This window comes from Wyeomyia smithii, chromosome 3, assembly GCF_029784165.1.
Source record: "Wyeomyia smithii strain HCP4-BCI-WySm-NY-G18 chromosome 3, ASM2978416v1, whole genome shotgun sequence".
Lineage (NCBI taxonomy): Eukaryota > Metazoa > Arthropoda > Insecta > Diptera > Culicidae > Wyeomyia > Wyeomyia smithii.
In genome coordinates this window covers 98,255,086-98,277,530 of record NC_073696.1, presented here as the reverse complement: position 1 = coordinate 98,277,530, position 22,445 = coordinate 98,255,086, and the positions used below count along the sequence as shown (strand labels likewise).

At 37.7% G+C, this 22,445-nt stretch overlaps 2 protein-coding genes across 2 annotated transcripts; one reads left to right on the top strand and one right to left on the bottom strand.

Annotated features, from left to right (window-relative positions):
- Positions 1 to 371: 371 nt before the first annotated feature.
- LOC129729724 (SET and MYND domain-containing protein 4) lies at positions 372 to 2,841 on the bottom strand. The gene is made up of 6 exons (XM_055688511.1): positions 2,327 to 2,841; positions 2,063 to 2,258; positions 1,426 to 2,007; positions 1,218 to 1,370; positions 649 to 1,162; positions 372 to 583 (listed from the first exon to the last, which is right to left on the bottom strand). Exons 1-6 carry the CDS (start codon positions 2,625 to 2,627, stop codon positions 377 to 379), a joined length of 1,953 nt encoding a protein of 650 aa, XP_055544486.1. The 5' UTR covers positions 2,628 to 2,841; the 3' UTR covers positions 372 to 376.
- A 13,035-nt stretch (positions 2,842 to 15,876) lies between these two features.
- Positions 15,877 to 19,139, top strand: LOC129732067 (SET and MYND domain-containing protein 4-like). The gene is made up of 5 exons (XM_055692562.1): positions 15,877 to 16,394; positions 17,206 to 17,401; positions 17,462 to 18,031; positions 18,102 to 18,768; positions 18,828 to 19,139. The coding sequence occupies exons 1-5, from the start codon at positions 16,085 to 16,087 to the stop codon at positions 19,029 to 19,031; spliced, it is 1,947 nt and encodes a 648-aa protein (XP_055548537.1). The 5' UTR covers positions 15,877 to 16,084; the 3' UTR covers positions 19,032 to 19,139.
- The last annotated feature ends 3,306 nt before the right edge of the window (positions 19,140 to 22,445 follow it).

The window sequence follows — 22,445 nt, the reverse complement described above, 5'->3', positions numbered from 1 at the left end:
TCCTGACGATTAGCACAAAAATGCGCGAAACCGATTGACGGTAAAAGGTAAATTTAATAATTTAACCTTAATATTAAGTAAGAGCTCAAAAAGTGTTGTTGTCTAGTCCCATTTACATATTTTTTCAATCATTGTTGTATTGTGAAGCTCTTGCATAAGCATTTAGAAGTGCATTACCAAAAGTTAGAATTCCTTCAGCATATCGAACTCGCAACTTAACAATATCAAATTTGACAGCTTTTTTCTTCATAGTCCAAAAATGAATTAAGTCTGCTGTTTTCAGAAACCTTGTTGTCAAATGATTATTTGTCGGGCTCTTTGTTATTTCAACTCGATTTATTGAATTTATTTGAATCATAAAGTGAACAAATGTCGATTATTTTTTAGCAGTTGTTGCAATGTAACGGTTTCCAAATTCCAGCATACATGCCCTCAACCCTTGCTGGCACAAATGAAAATCACGGTACGGGGGCACCAACACTTCATCTAAAATGTTCAACATTTCCACATACTTCAATAAGGCCAACTCGTATTGCCCGGCATCGTGGAGTTTAGTTGCCGATTTGAAGAGCATATCGGTATCCTGGAATATGTAACGAGAAACTTATAACTCTAGCTACAAAGCAGCCTATCAACACCAACTCATACCTGTAGCGATTTGAGTCCTTTCATAATGTTAGTATGTTCACCACACTCCGTACAAAGTATCATGAACTCGTTGATTTCCGCTGGAATCAACAGAACATTGTTGCAAGGTTTTCCGCTGTCGCATTTAAAACGCAACATGTTAGGATCCATATCCGCAAACTTAGGCCAGAGCTCCGTACATGCCCGACAGGTGCACGTAAACTTGTACTGATTGAGTAGCGTATTGCGACGTTCCTCACGATTCACTTGGGTAAACAATGGTCCATAATTTTCCGCAACCATTGATCCAGCTGGAATGCGCTTAACCGTGCGAACACATACGGAGTTTCCACGATAGAACCGAGTGACGCCCGGTTCACAAGAATGGTTGAACAGTGCCAATGTAGGATACAGACCACCTCCGATGAAAACGGATTTTCCTATATCGCGTTCATTTTCACGCTGCAGTTCAGAAATTTCATGGGCGTTGAACTGCAGAAACTGGAGGTTGTGTAGGAGAAGACCTCCAATGAAGCTGTAGGATGAAAGGAATTGTTACTTATGTGGGTTGACTCATTCTCAAAAATCACCTTTCACTGTCTTTAGTTTTATAATATCCGCCAAGCACAAGGCATGCGTTCAGTAAAGTCGCCATCAATGTTCGCTGGAAAAAGTCTTCTGGTGATCGTGTCTTTTCATGAGTCACCAACTGGTAAACTCTCCTATAATCATCAATAGGTAACCTAAAACTTAGAAAAAAGCACTAACTCATCTCAAAACGCTCTATTTAGGATATACTTATCAAATGTACCACTTTCTAGGTTCTGAAGCTCAGGACGTAGTTTCAAGAAATATTCCTCCGTTTTCTGCGTGATTATTCGCAACGCCATATGACAGGTTATTGAGGCACCAGATTTCCAGAAAATAGGCAAAAATCCACATTCATACTGGTGATAGGTTGTGGTGGCCATTTTTTCGCATTCTTCGGAGCAAAAGATCACATCGGAGCATTGCGAGCAGCAAATAGGAACAGTTACACGCTTGAAGCAATTGCTGCAGTGGCTCAAACTGTACTCTTCTAGCAGTACGGATACATGCGGTTTTTCCAGCAAAAGAATTGTGTTCGGTTTTAGGTCACTCTTGGTCCTAGCGAATCTGCCCTCGTCTACGGTGTAATCAAAATAGAGCGAACTATCAACGTAGTGCGTTGGTACAGTGGACTTCTTTGGAGTAGGATTGGATGGTTTCTTGCTTTTTGCTAATTTCTTTTCTGCTTCGATGTTTTTCGGAAGTAAGTTAATCATTATTTGTGCATCGCGCTCCAATTTTTGACGACGTTCGAGAGGTAGTTTACATGCGTCCAAAGCTGGTAGAGTGTCTCTGAGGATGAAATAAATCTATTATATCTCAAAACTTATGGTGTCACGCATGGTACTTGAAGCATTTCAGTGCGCTAACATGATCCTTTTTGCCAAGATAACAACGCGCCTGGCGTTCCGTTAACTTATACATCATATCTTTAGGATAATTGAAGCGGATCGCTCGTTGAATATCTTCTAACGCTAAATCGTATTTTTCCAAATGATATAACGCTGCTGACCGGTTTGCAAGAATGATAGCTCTTTCCATGTCTGAAAAATAATGTGCAGGTTAGATCAAACTCATTCACGTCTAACCGGCATAGTATAAATGATCATACCATTGCTACCGGGTGTAGCCATATAGCACATGTTGTAGTATGCCAACGCTTCGTTCCAGCTTTCCCTTTGGAAAGCCTTGTTCCCGAGGTTCTTGAAGTTGAGCGATTGTTGAAGATTTTTTCCATTATATTCACGTGCTAATTTCAACTCGGTTATGATTGATTTCGAAGAGTTAATCAACTGGAATCGCTTTTTGTCACGGTCTAGTTGCGCGAAGTCATTAAATTCATTCTGGCTGAAATTTTTCCGAGCACTCTCACAATATTTTTGAAAAAATCCATCTTTTTTGTAGATTTCCATTTAGACAGAAGGAAAACTGATCGGATAAAAATGGCGACAGCTAAATGTGTGTCGTAGAACCGTATGCGGTGAAAAATAAGTGGCGAATGAGGGAAATGGGATAATTTTCATTGCTTGGCGATGAATCCGTGGAAAACCTGACAGGGAATCTATTTACGCTCGGAAAATGTTCGTACTAAGCCGAACACTCACGTGTTCTTGAGGGATTGGAAACGAATAGAAACGAAGTTGTGTTTATATTTTTCTTCGCATTGTGTTATGTTTGTCTTCTAGAAGAATTAAGACGATCGATCAAAAACACCAGTGAGGTGATCATGCGCAGTTAATATTAAACTAATGTCATTAGGTTTAGACAGCCAACTGCTTGAAATAAAAAGAATACAGTGGAAAACATTAAAGTATCTGTTAGTGCTCCGCTGTATCAAACTGAGATATTTTAAGTTAGATTTGATTTCCAGTTTAGCCTGAGAGACGTACTACCCATAAAAGCATAAGGCATATTTAGACTAATTTTCGTTGAAGCGATTTTGTTTGAATTTTCATAAGCCTTGTTGAAATTCAAAAGTTTGTTCTGAAAACTACTGAAGAAAATCAAACCCTGCCTGTCACATATTTAAAATAAAAGCAAGTGAGTTTCATTTTAAGTATATACAGAAATGTCTTTTAAAAACAACATTTAACATTGGTTATCGCGGAAAAGTATTGTTCAGTTCAGTTCAGTATAAATGAGTTCATTTTTTTTTTCAAGGTAGAATAAAACCTAAATTAATCCACCTAGCGGTCAGACCCAGCCTTTCTCATTCAAACTTTTATTTGTAAAAATAGATTTACATGAACGCTTCAATCCATTAAATGTATGTCACTATTTAGGTTCTAAAATATTGATGTTGTAATCTATACATATGAAAATGTAGTCCGGTCTGTCTGTCTGTTTGATCCATATAGGCTCGAAAACTACCGAACCGATCGACGTGAAAATTTGTATGTAGGGGTTTTTGGCCCCGATAAAGGTTCCTATGATAGTTCGAGACCCCTCCCTCTTCTGGAAAGGAGGGGTTCAATACAAATGAAACATACATTTCTGCACAACTCAAGAACAAACCAAGAAATGAAACCTAATTTGGCATGTGGATGTTTTAAAGGGTAATAAATATGTCCATAATGGATCGACGCCCCTCCCTCTTATGGAAGCACATGTTTCTGCACAAATTTCTGCACATCTCGCGAACTAATCAACTAAATGGAACCATATTTGGCAGGTGAATGTTTTTAGTGGTAACAAATATGTTCCATGATCGGCCTCAGGCAACATTTTGGATATTGTTTTTGGCACATTTTGCATGTGTAGGATAAGTACAACGATACACCATGCCCCAGTGCTGAGTCGAGAAAATTTACAGCTCAAAAAGATCCTCGACATCGCTAACCACAGAGCCACGGGGACCACAAGAAAGATACACAGGAGCTGAATTCGACCACAGATACCATTCTGAATTCTAATATGGCGACTTCCGGCTACGGAAAACCAGCGGCAAACGACCAATTACCACCCAATATGGGTATTTTCGGAATCGTAATGATGCACTGGAGCCACAAATCGACTTCAGACACCGTTATGAATTGTAGGATGGCAACTTGTGGTTTCTGGAAAACAGCCAAAAATGGCCGATTTCCGTCTAACATGAGTATCTCCGGATCTAGAATGATACACAGCAGCTGAAATCGAAAATGATCAAATTACACCCAATATGGGTGTTTTTTTTCAACCAGAATGACGCTCAGAGGCCAGAAATTATATTAAATACCATTTTGAAATCCAAGATGGCGACTTCCGGTTTGTGAAAAACAGCCTAAAATAACCAAATACCATCCAATATGAGTATCTCTGGAACAAGAATGATGCAATGAGCTAACAATTGATCTCAGGCAACATTTTGAATCGCTAAATGGCAACTTAACAGTCGAAAATGACCAAATAATACTCAACATGGATATTTCCGTAATCGAGATGATGCATAGAAACCAAACATTGACCCTTGACACCATTTTGAATTTAAAGACGACCACTGTTAGTTTCTGGAAAATAACTAAATACCTCCCAATATGGGTATTTCCGGTGTTAGATTGATGCCAAATCTGCTGAAAATGACCGAATACCACCCAATATGAATATATTCAGAATTAGGGCGATGTATTGAAGCCAAAAGTCGAGGATGTTGTCATTTCGATACAACCAATAAAACCGATAAACCAAACGATTTGTCTTTTGACTTTGAACATATCCTATGGCCGATTCGTCGTGCATTTGCAGACTTTGAACACATCGCAAGGAATCAATGACTTTAGAACGTTCAAATAGTACAAAACCTCATTTAAATTATGTTGAGGCCTAAGCAATCAAAGCAGGTATAGGTTTAAATAGTCTTTGAATTTCTTTCCTTTCCATAACTTTTGAGCCACATATAAAATTGTTATGAAGTTTGTTATTTGTAAGTTTGAGAGATGACTCGTTCGTATGACACTAGTTATGTTCAGATAAGTCATGTGAAATAATAGACTTTCATTGTTTTATTAACAATTTAATACATAACGGTGGCTTAAGTTCAATTATAATCAAATGAAATGGGAACGTATAGGGCAGCCAAACTTTGAAACCACGTGTTCAATCATAATTCATCAGTTAACCCTTAACTAGCCCGCTCATCTGATAATAATATTGATCAAATCGGTTGTGTAGTTTTTGAGATAATGAAGTTTCGTGATTTTCACATTTTGGTTCTTTACAGACGAAGTTACAGTCCGATTACAGTAAAATTCAATAGGGTGTTACGAGGCAGCTAGACTTATTAATTGACACTAATTTAGTGGAAATCGGGTCAGCCATCTCTGAGAAAAGTGAGTGAGTTCAAGTAGTCTTTGGAATATGTTCCTTTTCATAGCTGGATTTCACATTTTTAAACATAACAGGCAAAGTAATAGTCCGATTGCAAAACGAATCAATAGGGTCTTATGGGGCAACTAGCCGTTCCATTTGACACTGATTTTATGAAAATCGGTACAGCCATCTCTGAGAAACATGAGTGAGATTAAGTAGTCTTCAAAACACGTTTCTTGTCATAACTTTTGAACCACAAATTCAATCTTTATGAAATTCAAAAGTTAAGGGTTTTTTAGGTAATCCGTTCATTTGAAACCAATTTTGTTCAAATCGGTTGAGTAGTTTTTGAGATAATGATGTTTCAAGATATTTACATTTTGAAACATAACCTCTAAACTAAAAATTCGATTACATTGAAATTTAATAGGGTCTTATGGGACAAAGAGACCTTTCATTTGCAATTAATTTCATGAAAATCGGTCCAGCCATCTCTTAGAAAAGTGAGTGAGAATAAAAATCTGCACACACACACACATACACACATACACATACACACACACACATACACACACACACATACACACACATACACACACACACACATACAGAAAATGCTCAGCTCGTCAAGCTGAGTCGAGTGATATATGCCATTCGGCCCTTTGGAGCACTTTTATACTTTCGGTTTTACAAGTGATAGCTATACCTTAAATAAATATGTTGTTAGTATCAAATGAACAAAAGGCTCAAAGACTTGCTCAGCAGTTTGAGAGTGTTCATAACTCAAATTTGAATTTTGTGAGTCCAATTGAAAATGAAGTCACACGTCAATTTGATTTAATTTCTTCCCAGATTTTTTTACCTGCAGAAATAATTGAAACTAACTTGAATGAGATTAAATCAATTATTAAAAATTTCAAAAATATGAAAGCACCTGGTGACGATGGAATCTTTATTATATTAATCAAACATCTCCCTAAGAGCACAATGGAATTTTTGATGAAAATTTCCAATTGCTGCTTCAAAATTGCATATTTTCCCAAATTATGGAAAAATGCAAAAATTACTCCAATTTTAAAACCGGATAAAAACCCAGCTGAAATTTCAAGTTATCGACCAATCAGTTTGCTTTCTTCAATAAGTAAACTGTTTGAGAGACTTATTCTTAATAGAATGATGTCACACATCAATGAAAATTCAATTTTTGCAAATGAACAGTTTGGATTTCGCCATGGGCATTCCACAACTCATCAATTGCTCAGAGTTACTAATATGATACGAGCTAACAAATCTGAAGGTTATTCCACTGGAGCTGCTCTTTTAGACATAGAAAAAGCATTCGACGGTGTTTGGCATGAAGGTTTGATTGCGAAATTTCAAACTTTTAATTTTCCAATTTTCCTAATCAAAATTTTAAAAAATTATCTTACTGATCGAACTCTGCAGGTTGTCTATCAGAATTCAAAATCTGATAGATTTCCTGTCAGAGCAGGTGTACCTCAAGGTTCAGTCTTGGGTCCAGTCCTGTACAGCATATTCACTTCAGATCTTCCTGATTTGCCTCCAGGATGCACAAAGTCATTGTTCTGCGATAACACAAGCATTCCCGCTAAAGGAAAAAGTCTTCGTGTCATATGCAGTCGATTGCAGAAAAGTTTAGATATTTTTTCTTCCTACTTGCAAAAGTGGAAAATCTCTCCCAATGCTTCTAAAACTCAAATGATAATTAGCAACTAAGTTAGTTGTAAGTTTACTTCCCCTTTTCTGACAAGTAGGTTTAAATCCCTACGAATGATAAGTCCTAATTGCGAAAGCAAACAAATCCTGACAATTAAAATTACAAATTTCTAACAGTGTTGAGAAGTCACCATTTGTGATTGGACACACATACTCATTATTTACTAATATTTATCATAAATACTTAAGCTACTAACAATTCCCCCCCTCTAAAAAAAATATGTTGTTTTTCTAAGCAAATCAAAATTTAAAGGTAATTTTTTCCTGGCAACTACTTTCTGCAAATTATTCTTAGCATCTGGAATAAGCGGAAATCTTGTGTTCAGGAGGGTGGACTTTTTAAAATCTCTTATACATATTATTTTTTGAAAAATCCAATGATAAGTAGAGTTTGTTTGGGGCATGCTAACGTTGGTAGTGAGGAATCGTCGGGTTAAACGAGGGAACGTGAGCCTTTTTTCCGTGTGGACTCATCACTGTGACCAGAGATTAGTTTTATTATAGTAGGGACTTATTTTTGTTAGACGAAGAGTCAACAAGGATACTGTAGAATTCAGACTGAAGAAAGGGTACGTGGTGGGGAGCCTGAGAATAAACCCATGTTAAAGTCCTTCTACAACCAAATGGCCTGATTCTGTTAAGGTTCGAACCCACGACCTCCTACTTACAAAAGCGGACTCTGTAACCTTGCGGCTACGGAGCTCCCCTTAACGTGACGTGAGCCTTAATTACACCTATCGATGGAATCCTTTTGTATATTTTCTTGTTTGGTTGGTTTTGGGACTCTCCTTGATTGAAATTAAGAAACAAGCTTACTAACAGTGTTCTGAATATTCAAGAGAATTGAAATGAAACTTTCGGCAAATGTTCTTCATAGTACCACTGGGGTGGATCATAAATGGTACTTATACGTGTGCAGGTTGGGAAATGGCTGGACTCGTGTCACTTGAGATCATATTGTGATAATCCACCTTTATTCAGCAATTCTTCATTTAACTACCACAGTAGATGTGGTTGGTGGCATAAAAGCAGAAAAAGAAATCGGTTTCGTGCTAATTGCAAAACAGATGGAGACCGATCATTGTTGAGCGTGTTGAGGATTAAGGGCCAATTCTTCAATTACAGCCTGCTCTACGTGTACGCACTAATTAATGATAAACCCGATGATAAGAAGGAGAAGTAGTATGATCTCCTTGAGAAGACATATAGTGAGTGCCCAAGATATGACATCAAGACCGTCAAAGGTGATGTAAATGCGCAGGTCGGGCAGGAAGACTTCTAACGCCCCGTAATTGGTAGAGAAAGCTTCCACTCTACTACTACCGATAATGGCCTAAGGCTTATCAATTCCACTGTAGCCTTAGGCATAGCTACCTGTAGCACTTGATTTGCACGCCGGAATGTGCTCAGATCGAACATGTTCTGATCGACGTTTAGAGGACCAAACATTGACTCAGATCACAGGTTGTCCAACGTATTGCAATCAAGGACAACGAGGAGCATACGGTTGAACTTCCAGCGGTTATCAACTGGATAAGTGGCTGCAGAGTACTCGCATAAAGTTGACGAGCGGATCGATGAGCAAGTTGGAGTGGATCTGAATGAGAGTGGAGACATACACACAGTACGATCAGCAGCGAGAAGTGTTGGGTACAGCTGTGACAATCACGCCCAACGGGTGGTTAGACGCTAATGCTAGCGAACAACGGATGTGAAAGAGACCGCGCCACATGTCACATGTTGGCTACGGCTGTGACGCTTCAGAGCGCAAGGAAGTATCGAGCAACTAGAATCGCTGAAATGAGACTCCTTCGCCGGAAGAAACTTCAGCAATGGGAGCGTGTTTTTCAGAGGCAGAGGGTTGTTTCTCCAGGCACGACGCGAGTAGCTTCTACAATCGTAACTAGCGTAAACACGGTATATCCCGTAGATTGCAGACTGATGACTATCATTTCCTCTCAGATTGCTTGAGGAACAATGTTTTAGAGTAACATTTAAACCAATCTAAGCTGAACAAGAGCTGACAGTCACCATTGCTGGTCACGCCCATCTTCACCGTAGCTTGGGGATATTAGAAAGGATATTGATGATGCGGTACTTACTGCGGCCAACGACTCAGCGACACCCCCGTAAGAACTACGGAATTGGAGGAAACTAGGGGATTAGATAGGATTCGCATCAAGCAAGTGACGGTTGAGTCCATTTAGCGTTACTCAAGTTGCACCACGAGAAGGAGGACTCTTTTGCAACGTAAGATGCGAGGAGCTTCAATAAAAAGCTTAACGTAATCAGGAAACGAAACGTGTGTGCCCCTGTGATGCGCACCACACGGGGAAGGGCGGAGGTTATCCTGATTACCGATAAATCAGAGGTGGACGAGGTAAAGAAAGCAGCTGAAGCTGAAGAACTGCAAGGCAGCTGGGAAGAATGACATTTCCGCCGAGCTGTTCAAAGTAGAGAGCCATGGTTACCATATGTTTATCTTGCGACAATTCCTCGATAATTTTCGAGAGTTCAACTTGCAGACTCAACATCTGTTTACAGACTTCAGGGCAGCGTACGACTCAGTTAAGAGAAATGAGTTATGGTAGTTAATGAGTTATGGTAGTTAAACTAATATGGTAGTTTTCCAACAAAACTAATTAGACTGTTTCGTGCCACTCTTTATGGTTCCACATCAAGCGTCACGGTAACCGGTGAGATATCGGACACTTTCGTGACGGGCTGTCAAACTTATTGCTAAACATCATCAACACTAGAAGGTGATATACGGAGGGCTGGCGTTCAGAGAAGCGGCATCATTATGACGGAGTCTCCTAGGTCATTTCACGTTGCTTTGGATTTAGTTTCTCACTAAAAAAGCTCTCATCGGAATCTGATATAGCATCATCAGATCAGATTATCTACAGGATAGAGACAACCGTTTTCTCGACTTTTCATTCGCTCATACCGTTAATTCGAACCTGGGAATCTGTACATCCGAGCTGTCTTCCGAATCGTTACCATAGGCTTTCAAATGCAGCCATTTCAAAAAAAAAATTATATTAAAATAACATGAGGGTTGTGTGCAAAGCCACGACCGCAAGGTTGAAGTATAATACTTTTAAAGAAAGATAACCCGGCTGCTTGCATGTCAGTCGTTTTTTCTAGTGAATAAACGTTGACTATTTAGATCAATCGAATTTTGCGCTTCAACAAGGATAAATTTTGAGATGAAATTTTTTCGGATGTCGTGCTCATGACTAAAGGAAAAGAAAATTCAGTACGTTTTGAGACACGGAGATGAAGTAAAATTTATAACTTTTACAAATTTAAAAATGTGAAATAACTCATTAGAAAATATTAACTCTTCAATCAGGTTTTTATTTCATCCTGAAAAGGACAATTTGTTGTTAATTTTAGTATCGGATAAGATGCCGATCACATCTTTGTGTTATCACTGACAGGGCGAATAAAGTATTCCTTGTGAAATGCTGATATAACACTCAAAACTAGACGGCTCACGTGTTGTCAAAATGAGTCAACTTTTCATTGAATGCTTTTACTAGTGCCCACTATCGCACAGAGACTGCATTTCACTGAAGTGCCTCACTGCATCAGCCGCTATCGATACTAAGATCCGCTGCAACTAGTTCGCTATCCATAGCCATGCCACAGTTGTGGCCGCTATACGCTGCCATTGGTATCCACTATCCCTGCATCAGCTGGCTCAGCTGCTATCGTTGCTAGAGTTCGCTGCAACTAGAACGCTATCCATTGCTACGCCACAGCTGTGGCCGCTTTCCGCCATCGCTGGTACCACTGCACTGCAAGTGCTGCTGCTAAGGGAGGACGACTGCTGTTGTCGCTGTCTAGAACTATTATGAGCGGCTTCGGCTGAAACAGGCTCTTATATAGACCAAATAGCATGTTTTAAATTGCAAGGTATATGATTCTGTCGACCGTGCTTGGGAAGCAATCATATAATGACCCATCAGAGGTCGAACTTTTCGTTTTGACAAGGCTTGACAATTTTCAATTGTACAATAGTGTGAATAATAAAATTACAATTATCTTCTTTTGGGAAGAATCTTAGAAGATTTTCCAATCTATTGCAGCAAGAATGAAGGAAATCCATCGAATACTAACCGATTTAATAACATTTGAAATTGGACATATTTTTCACTTTTTCCGGTTTTGACGTGGGACTACGTCTTTCTTCACTATACTAAGGTACATTCTGGGAATACTGGATTGAACATGTAACGTTTTTGGCGGAATGGAAGATTTTAGATGCTAATAGCGCTCAAACAACTGTTCCGATTCCAATAGTTAATATACCGTTGGAAAGCTAAAGAAGAAGATTTGTATAACATGATAATTTCAGTTACCATTTTCTTATTACTCCGTGAAAATTGCGGGAATGTTTGAAGGTCGAATATTCACATACATTTTTCATACGATGGTATATTTCCCTAACGCAGACTTCAAAAACATAGACGAAATGATTTCACGCATTCAGTCATTGGCTAGCAATGCCAGCCAATTGGCATCGCATTCATCACCCAACGTAAACGACGAAGAAAGAAAGCAGAGATGCTTCCACGTGATTGGTTCTTCCCCTGGTGTGTGAATAGCGTTAGCGTGTGTATGTGTGTGTGTGTGTGTGAATGTGTGTGTGTGAATGTGTGTGTGTGTGTGTGTGTGAATGTGTGTGTGTGTGAATGTGTGTGTGTGAGTGACGTGAGTGTATGTGTGAGTGGCGTGTGTGTGTATGTGTGTAAGTGGCGTGTGTATGCAGGTGGCGTGTGTATGTGTGTGTGTGTGTGTAAGTAGCGTGGGTGTGTCTGAGGAGCGTGTGTTTGTGAGTAGTGTGTGTATATTGCGTGTGTATAACGTGTATGTGTGTGCAAAAATGCATTCATCCGAGGTTAAATTTATTCATGACAGAATACTTTTATAGGCAACAAGTTAATTTTTTTTCCTATTAGTTTGTATGCTATGGGTTATGACAGGTGTATGTGTTTTTTTGTGAAGTGTTCATGGATTGTTGTGTTTGATATTTGTACGTTTGGTGTGTGTTATATACTATGGCTATGGCAGAATAAAATCTTTACACCCACAATAGTCCCACGTCAAGCCTTCGTTTGTGCACTCAAGCACATACCCTTAACTTTTAGATTTTTATTTCACATCCCTGTGTAGCCGAACTTCCTGAGAGAAGTATACTACTTCAAAACGAACTGAACAGTGATCACGTGACAGACACAATAGACCATCTCACCGAATATCTTTAATCTCACTTTCCTGACAGTTAGTGGTAACTTTATGTACGTTTTCGACTTTGTGCTTTGTTCTGGTGTAGCAATTAGGTGCGTAGTTGAACTGCTGCTCAATTTACCTTGTTCCTAGTGCAATGATCTGCTATAATTGAGAACAAAACTACATCATCCGAAGATAAACAAGTTACCAGTATCTGTCAAACTCAGATACGTGACGTCATCGTGCGATAGTCTATAAGGAACGAGAATGAAAACCATGGCCATCTTAGATTGCACGGAGACCAGCGATGCCAGATTGGAAGACATGTCTTCAAATGGAAGACATTTACCCTGCGGTGTTTGTGAAGACAAATGGAAGACATTCGAAAATATGTAAAGACAATAGAAAATATGTAATATTACCCGCATTTTGCAGAGATGGTGACCTTTTTTTATGTTCGACGGTTTTTGATTTGCCGGTAACTTTTTCAATCTTATGTCGTTCCTAACGAGGCATCTCGGGTTGGAAGACATGTGAAGACATTTTTTATTGGAACGTGAAGACATTTGGAAAAATGCCTTCCCGATCAGAAAGAAAAAACAAAAATGTAACAGAGGCTGTTAGTTTGTTATGTGAAAAACCTTTCAAGTTGTGTATTAATTTTCAAGTGTAACAAAAAATATTCTACTAATATCAAACCCATATCATACTTTGTTACTAACGTATCATCTATCTAACAAAATTAGATAGCACATAGAACAGTATAATAACAACCATTGTTATAAACAACAGGTTTTGATAGAGACGGAAAAATTTTTAGATTTGTTTTAGAACAACTTTATTTCTGGATTTGTTATTATAACTTGTTCAGATTCAATTTTGTTATCAAAAGCAAATAGGAAAATACAAAATCGTATCAAAATATGTTATTTGTATCTCCCGTTGATAGAATTTTGTAATTTTTTAGTTATGCTCTTCTGATCGGGTTGGCATCCCTGACGAAGACTAATATGCTTTACTTTTTTCTATATAAGCAATTCTTCCTGAAACCAAGTCACTAGGTGTACAAGGTGTTTCGAATTTGATTTGTTTGATCGAGTTTGTTGACCCCTTAGTCACCAAGGGGTGAAATAGTTTCTAGAAAAGTTTTAATTTTAGCAACTCTTGATGTTTTATTTGAGCTATAACTCTGAAATTCGTTATGGAACCTACTACAAGTGGCACGTTTCTTTAAAAAGGAGTATTAGGGCTTTTATTTGAAGTGATAGAATTTTTGGCCGCCATCTTGAATTTGGCCGCCATCTCGGATTATATCAGAAAAATGCGATTTTGACTCTGTTCGCAACTACCTACTTTTAATCTGAGACAAGCATTGGTAAGCTGAGAACAGATTTTATAAGATGCAATTAAAAATATAAGGTAAGCATCAGTGTCAACCTATCAATTGAAACAATTTTGCAAACGAAGTTTTGAAATAATCAATGCATGCCACACAATCAACGTATTAGCCATATGTTGAGACCAAGAGGATGCGCATGTTATAACCCTACATTATAAAAAATCGACACGTTACTGCCAAGTGGATTCTAAGTGCAATATACTTGCGTTTCACTTCACAGCACAAAATCAAGTGTCTTCGGCTTGCCATGTCATGCACACCAAAATCAATCTTTTTACACTCAGATTTCAATGGTAGAATGCGTCAAATGCCAAAACACGTCAAAATGCCGTGAATTCCACTAAAAATCGATATGGGTCGACCTGTTAAAACGATTGGGTTGGTTTACTGGTATTCATGTGTAAAGAGCATTTGGTATGAGCGTGTGATTTTTTTTTAAGTGTACTATATCAATAAAGATCGTAATCAATTATTTGAATATTGTTAAACATTGATTACGGCGTGGAAATTCCACTTTACGTACATTTGAAAATTGTTTTCTTAAACGGGATATGAGTATATGGCAGATAAGAAGTATGGTTGCCAGAAAAGTTTAAATTTTATTTTTTGCTGAATATATCCAGTAGGTGTCGCACTAGTTATTCTAAACCACAATTTATTTAGAATTTTGAATGGAGTGGTATGTTTGTTTGTTTGTGGTTGAACTTTCATAATTATTTGCATTCAATTCAAGATTTTCGCAATTGTTAGCATTTTAATCTATAATCTGTGTCCTTTCGGTTAGCTCTTTAACATTAGTGCAAAATGTTTTTTTCTTTCCTCGTGGCAGTACATTAAAGTCATTCTAAATTAAAGTTTTTTTTCGAAAATTAAGTCGTGGCGAATTTCGAATTTTTTTACACGTTTCCAGGCGGATTTAGCAGAAATGCTTGAACACCTTTAGCAAATAAAGATACTTTACACAGATTTATGAATTTGTGTAGTTTTTAATGCGCATATGTTATTTCTACGCTACGTTTCCCTCGCGTAAAAAAATTATGGTGTGCTGCATTTCCTTATCATTTAAGCTGTCACAAGATTTACACCAGTGCTTTCGATTTAGCCTGTTTGTTGAAGATTGCTTAACCGTTCAGCATACCAGTAAATGGGCATGTCTATAATGCCCAAGATGCTGTTAAAATTTACGTACCTATATTTTGAGTCATTGGAATGAGAAAAATTTAACACAAAATCGAAAATAAAACCACAATGAGAAAAAAAAGTTTTGAAATAACTTAACATTTAGGAGAGACATTTTAAAGCTCCAAAATAGTTTGAAATCGATATTGTATTTCCTCTCCTCTCACCTTATATCCCCTCTAGCTCGTAGTCGGCCGCGAGAATTAAAAAAAAGCGCCTCTCTCTTTTTCCTGCTAACGTAGAATTAATACGAATTGTAGGTATTTGGCTCAGTAAAACAGAAAATGTATTGTGCCGTGTCAAATGAGCTATTTTAAATAAAAAAATAAATTAGTAAGACATGGGTTAGATATAAGGTATTATTTTGTATTTTTTTTTAATTTGATTTGATTTAATTTGAATGAAGAACATTCAAAATATTTAGATCTCAGTTTATTTTTATTTTCATTCATCATAATGTAACAATAACTGTGTTGGGCCTAAAAGCTAGAATAATATTCTTTTTTGGTCAAACATTGCCCCGTCGCATTAGGTTCTGTTGTGTAAACCTATAGTTTGCTGATACTTGATGCAAACCTGCTTCGGCTTTAGTTATGTCAATACAATTTTGAGTTCAGTGAGTCGATTTCGAGATGCGCGCGCATAACCTGCTCAGCTGTTGGTAAATCTTGCTTTTTCGCCGCCAAGACGTCAAGATTATTTTAGAATCAAGCAAATGTTGTTCGAAATTTTCATTCATTTCTTTTTCATTAACTAACAATTCAGAAGTTTCTCGTACACTAATCGCTTATTGTTCTCTGTCAGCAACCGTCCGCGAATTTGAGACGAGAGCAATGTCATGTTTATGTCAGCGTTCATTCAAGTGCACAACAGAAAATAATTATTATATAAATAGATGACAAAGAGTTCGATGCGGATGTGGTAAAAGATGGGAAAACAGCAGATTTTACTCAATATTCTGTGAGAGGTTTGACGGTGCAGAAGCATCCGGACGTTGAACGATGAACGGCCACACGTGAGTTCGGGATGGAGATTTGCGAGCAAGAAGGATTCTTCCATCAGGATTACGACCGCTTGCGGGCCACAATTAGCGAAAACGAGTTACGCACTTTTTCGCAGTTAAAAACCGACAGGCAACGGGTTAGATTTGTGGAAAAGGTTATTACCGAGCGTTGTGATGATTTATGGAAAACTGCAAGGCGAAGTGAGTCTGGAAAAAATCTGTCGATCGCTTTAGAGCAGAAGAATTTGGGAAATCAAGAGTTTCAATACGAAAAGTGGAGTAACGCGTTGCGGTGCTATAATAGGGCCATATTGAGAATTCCGTCAAACAATGGTAAGTAACTGGGTGCGATTCCCTATGTTGATCTTATTTCTATATTTCTGTTGAATTTATGAATTCAATTATATCTCATTGACGTCCGACTAGACGCATGCGAAAGAATTTTTATTTTCTATTTAGATATTATTGAAGCTCGCGAATCTGCTTCAAGCGTTCAAAAACATGGGCCTGTTCTCTGACCCAAGGCCACTCATGGCCTGAAGAGAAATTGTCGTGTGTCCGCTGTTGTTTTGAAATTTATTGGACAGGCGCGTTGAGTGATGATGTCAAGTAACGGATTAAATGGTCAGTGCTTGCAAAAATTATTTTTAATGATGAGTGGGAGGGTTGCAATGTTATAAAGCATGTGTCAGCTAGAACATGAAATCAAAAATAAAGTGAAACCAGTTCTATCTCGGAATAGGTTTAACGGACGAAAAGTGCTGTGTTGTTGAAATATAAAAAAATGTTTTCTGTTATAATTTTGATTAATTTGCATACTTTTCTTCGGATACCTTTTGTTATAATATGGGCACACCGATAATTAACTTGAGCTGTAATGGTGGGTTAGCGGCCTCTACCAAATTTCAAACAAAGTCCTGCGGGTGGCAGTTTAATTAAAATTATTTTTTTTGGCGGTATCGGAGTCCAAAAGAAATAAGTTGGTTCTAATCGTTGGTCGTTACGCTTCCTGCTACGACAACTAGGAGTGCTGTAATATTACCTCCTGTTTCCTAATTTCTCTCAACAAAACTAACGTAGCTCAACACTGGTTACTTCTTAACCAACTCACAAATCACTTGATTCTATCAATTATGTATTTTAGTTATGGAAAAATCTATCATCTTGGCAAATCGTTCGGCAGCCTTATTCCACCTAAATAAATTTGAGGAAGCCTTGCAGGATATTAATCTATCGATCGACAATGATTATCCCAAAGCAATGAGGTACAAGCTGATGGAACGAAAAGCTCGCTGTTATTTTGCATTGAAGGACCTACCCTCATCACTTGAATGTTATAGGTAATATAAACCAACTTCCGCTGATAGTCTAAGAATACGTTGTATTGCACTTAATTCTAGGGAGATGCTTGATGCTTTAAAGTACTCAAGCCTAGATCCGGATAAGCAGGAAAACATGATTAAGGACACCTACAAAAAGGCTACAGAGCTTGAAGTCCATATAGCAACCATCAAGAAATATCTGGAACCTGTGAAGCACTCCTTAGGGAAAAGAAAATTTCTGTTCCATTTAGATAAAGCAGTATATTTCGATTGCACCGAGAAAGAGGGAAGGTTCGCCTGCACAAAGAGCGATCTCCGACCGAATCAGCTGGTGCTTAAGGAATTACCCCATGCGTCGGTAGTAAATCGCGAATGTAATTTAACGCACTGTGATAATTGCTGTTCGCGAGTTGATGTTCTGTTTTGCTGTCCAAATTGCGTGGATGTCGCCTATTGTTCGCCTGATTGTCAGAAGAAGGCTTGCTCCAGTTATCACCGATACGAGTGCGGCTTTTTACAATTTCTTTGGAAGTCCGGAGCGAACGTAGTCTGTATGCTAGCACTGAGAATTATCACACAAAAGAGTGTGGAATATTTCTACGAACTCGAGGAGGAGTTAGAACAATTGACAAGTGAGAAAACTGATGGGTCTGTATCACAACAACGAACAGTAAATATTACACAAAATTAATAAAAAAAAACTTTTCATATTTTGTAGGCTCCCATACGATGATTACCGTAAAGTGTTCAAGTTTGTGACTCACTCCGAACAAAGAGGCGCAGAAGACTATCTCAAATGGACACTGATGGCTACATTGTTAAATACTGTACTGAAACTAAGTGTGTTTTACAAAACCAACACCTTAGACACCTACATTGGAGCACTAGTATTACATAACATGCAAATTGTCACCTACAATTCGCATGAAATTTCAGAGCTACAGCGAAGGAAACCACGAGATTCGGGTTTCTCTGCTTGCATAGGGGCTGGTCTGTATCCGACGTTAGTTCTGTTCAACCATTCCTGTGATCCCGGAATCACTCGGTATTTCGTCGGAAACGCTGTGTACGTGCGAACGGTTAAAAACATTCCAGCCGGATCGGTGCTAGCGGAAAACTATGGTCAGTTGTTCGTTCGATCTAATCGTCATGAACGGCGAAATTCTTTGAAATCTACCTATAAGTTCATCTGCGGTTGTCAAGCATGTGAGGAAAATTGGCCCATGCTGGATGAGATGAGTGTCAATCTGGTGCGATTCCGATGCACTGGTAGTGAGCAATGTGACAACGTGTTAATTTATACAGAGCATTCGCCACAGGATGCGCTAAAATGTGAAAAATGTGGTATGTTTACGAGCATTAACGAATGTTTCGAATCGTTGAAGGTTTGTTGAAAAATGATGCTTGGTAACGGGTGCGGTATGAAGTTTTGGTTCAATTTTAGCAAATAGATGTATACAAACGATACAACGAAGCTACAGATCTCTACCAAGAGGGGGAGTTTGATCGGGCACTTTCCAAATATGCGGCGATTATGAGCTCTTTGGATCAAGTTTTGGTGAGACCTTATCGAGAGTATCACATTTGTCAGCAAGGAATTCGCCGGTGTTCGTTAGAGCTGGGTAATAAATATACGGAGCAATCGTAACTAAAATAATAAAAACGTGCGTCAGAAAATCTTTGTTTGTGTTTACGTCTGACAATGTTATTGTGTTTATTTCGAAATGTTGAAGATGTAATAAACGGTTGAATAGTTTTTTTTTATTCTAATTAAATGTAATGAGATAAAGGCCCAATCGCAGAGAGCATAACGGGGCCGAAATAATTATTGGAGTAGGGAAAAGCCTGCTTGAGTAAAATTAATAAATATTTCTCCTCAAACAGGCATAAAAACCCTCTCATCTTTTCATATACAATAATACAATTATAAATAAGTTACAAATCATAAAACACAATCTTGATAAGTATGGTTCCTGCAGCTTCAAGAGCCAAATATATTTTCGGGGACGTCTTATTCCTGGTTAAGCGCGTAAATAGAATCTGAAATGAGAACAAAAGTGTACTAAATAGGAACATCAATTGATTTAAGGAAGGAATATAGAAGACGCATATATGGGAAATCTAAAATTGCTAAGACATCACGAACAGGGACATTTGGTTGTTTATTCCGAGCTTTAAGAGAATTTTCTAAATTGGATCTAGCCTCACGATATAACGGACATGACCAAACAACATGTTCAATATCGTGGTAACCCTCGCCACAGGTGCAAAGGTGATCCTCTGTGAGTCCTATACGACGAAGGTGAGCATTAAACCAGTAATGATTGGACATAAGCTGAGACATCATACAAATGAAATCACGACTTACGTCCAATTTGTGGAACCAAGGTTTTAAAGAAACTTTAGGAATAATTGAATGACACCATCTTCCTAGATCTCCATTGTCCCAAGAGTTTTGCCAGTTCATGAGCGACTCCCGACGTATAGAACTAAAAAATTCATTGAATTCAATAGGTCTTTCATAAATGTCACCATGTACCGTACCGATCTTAGCTAATGAATCTGCCGTCTCATTGCCCTCAATTAAAGAATGAGAAGGGATCCATACTAATGTAACCTGTGATGCGATTTCGGATAAAGTACTCAAATGGTTGCGTATTTTATTCAAAAAATACGAAGAACTCTTTATACTTTTTATCGATCGGAGAGCTTCAATAGCACTGAGGCTGTCCGTAAAGATGAAGTAATTGTCTTTAGGCAAATTTTCAACAATACTTAATGTGTACTGAATAGCAGCCAGCTCTGCGACATAAACAGAAGCAGGGCTTTCGAGTTTGTAAGCGACGGATGAATTATTGTTATAAACAGCGAAACCAGTAAATCCGTTGAGAAAAGAACCATCGGTATAAAATGAATTATTACAGTTTATATTTTGATATTTTTCACGAAATAGATTTGGAATCTGTTGTATACGTAGTTGATCAGGCATACTACGAATTTCATTTAACATTGATGTATCAAAAAATAGGGTAGAATCAAAGGAATCTAATGAGTAAATATTATTTGAAGGAAATGAAGAAGGGTTGATATTTTGAGACATGTAATTTAAATAAACAGTCATAAAACGAGTTTAAGATTGAAGTTCAACAAGTCTTTCAAAGTTATTTATTATCATAGGATTCAAAATTTCACTTTTCACAAGAATGCGAGAAGTGATAATCCAAAAACGATCTTTTAAGGGGAGAACGCCCGCTAACACTTCTAAACTCATCGTATGAGTTGAATGCATACAACCTAAAGCAATGCGTAAACAGCGATACTGTATTCGTTCAAGTTTAATGATATGAGTTTTTGCGGCAGAACGGAAACAAAAGCATCCGTATTCGAGCACTGATAGAATTGTAGTTTGATAAAGTTTAATAAGGTCCCAAGGATGTGCTCCCCACCATGATCCAGTTACTGTGCGCAAAAAATTAACTCTTTGTTGACATTTCTGTATTAAATATCGAATATGACTTTTCCAAGTGCATTTTGAGTCGAACCATACGCCAAGATATTTATGAACTAAAACTTGAGTAATGGGTTCACCCACTAACATAAGTTGGAGCTGAGCTGGCTCATGTTTTCTAGAAAAAACTACATATTCAGTTTTTTCAACTGAAAAGTCTATACCTAGTTGTATTGCCCAATTGGATAAGTTGTTCAAGGTATCTTGTAAAGATCTTTGTAAATCGGATGCCCTGGGACCTGTGGCAGAAATCACACTATCATCTGCAAATTGTCTGATAGTGCAATTTACCAAACAGTCATCAATATCACTCACATAAAAATTGTAGAGCAGTGGACTTAAACATGAGCCTTGTGGAAGACCCATGTAGCTAAGTCTAAACGCTGACAAACTACCATGAGAGAAATGCATATGTTTTTCTGATAGTAGATTGTATAAAAAATTATTAAATTTAGGAGGAAGACCTTTTTGATGAAGTTTATCAGAAAGAACATCTATAGAAACAGAATCAAAGGCTCCCTTAATGTCTAAGAATACAGAAGCCATTTGTTCTTTTTGAGCAAATGCAAGTTGGATTTCTGTTGAAAGTAATGCGAGACAATCATTTGTTCCTTTAGTTCTACGGAAGCCAAACTGGGTATTTGATAATAAATTATTACTTTCAACCCAATGGTCTAAACGATATAAAATCATTTTTTCAAACAATTTACGAATACAAAAAAAGCATCGCAATTGGACGATATGAGTTATGATTAGAAGCAGGTTTTCCAGGCTTTTGGATAGCATTCACCTTTACTTGTCTCCAATCATGTGGAATGATGTTTAGTTCAAAAAAATTATTGTATAAATCTAACAACATTTTTTTAGCAATGTCAGGTAAATTTTTCAGTAAAAAATTGTTTATTTTATCCAGACCAGGGGTATTATTATTGGAAGAGAGAAGAGCGATAGACAATTCGGTAATAGAAAATGGTAGTTCCATCACTGATTGTTCAGAAAAATTGTCACGATTAATTTTTTGAGCAGGAACAGTGTCTGGACATACTTTTTTGCAAAATTTAATATCCATTGATTTGAATATTCTTCATTTTCATTAGCCACTACTCGATTTCTCATTCTTCTAGCAGTGTTCCAAAGAGTATTCATAGATGTTTCTCTGGAAAGCTCATTAACGAATCGTCGCCAATAACCACGTTTTTTAGCTTTGATCAAGTTTTTAAACATGGATTCTTTTTTAAACCCGCAAATGAATCATATTTTTCAAGAAGTGGAAGGTGTTGCAATGCCTCTAAAGCTTCTGTAATTTTTAATTTATAAATTTCCCAATCAATATTTAATGTAAGGTCACACGGAATGTCAATTGGTCGAGTACTATTTGACCCATTATTAATTGAAATTAAAATTGGTAAATGATCACTACCATGGGGATCATAGACAACCTTCCAGCTACAATCTAACCGTAATGACGTTTAACATAAGGATAAATCCAATGCGCTTGGACGAGCCGGTGGTTTCGGAACACGTGTCATACCTCAATTGTTCAAAACAGTCATA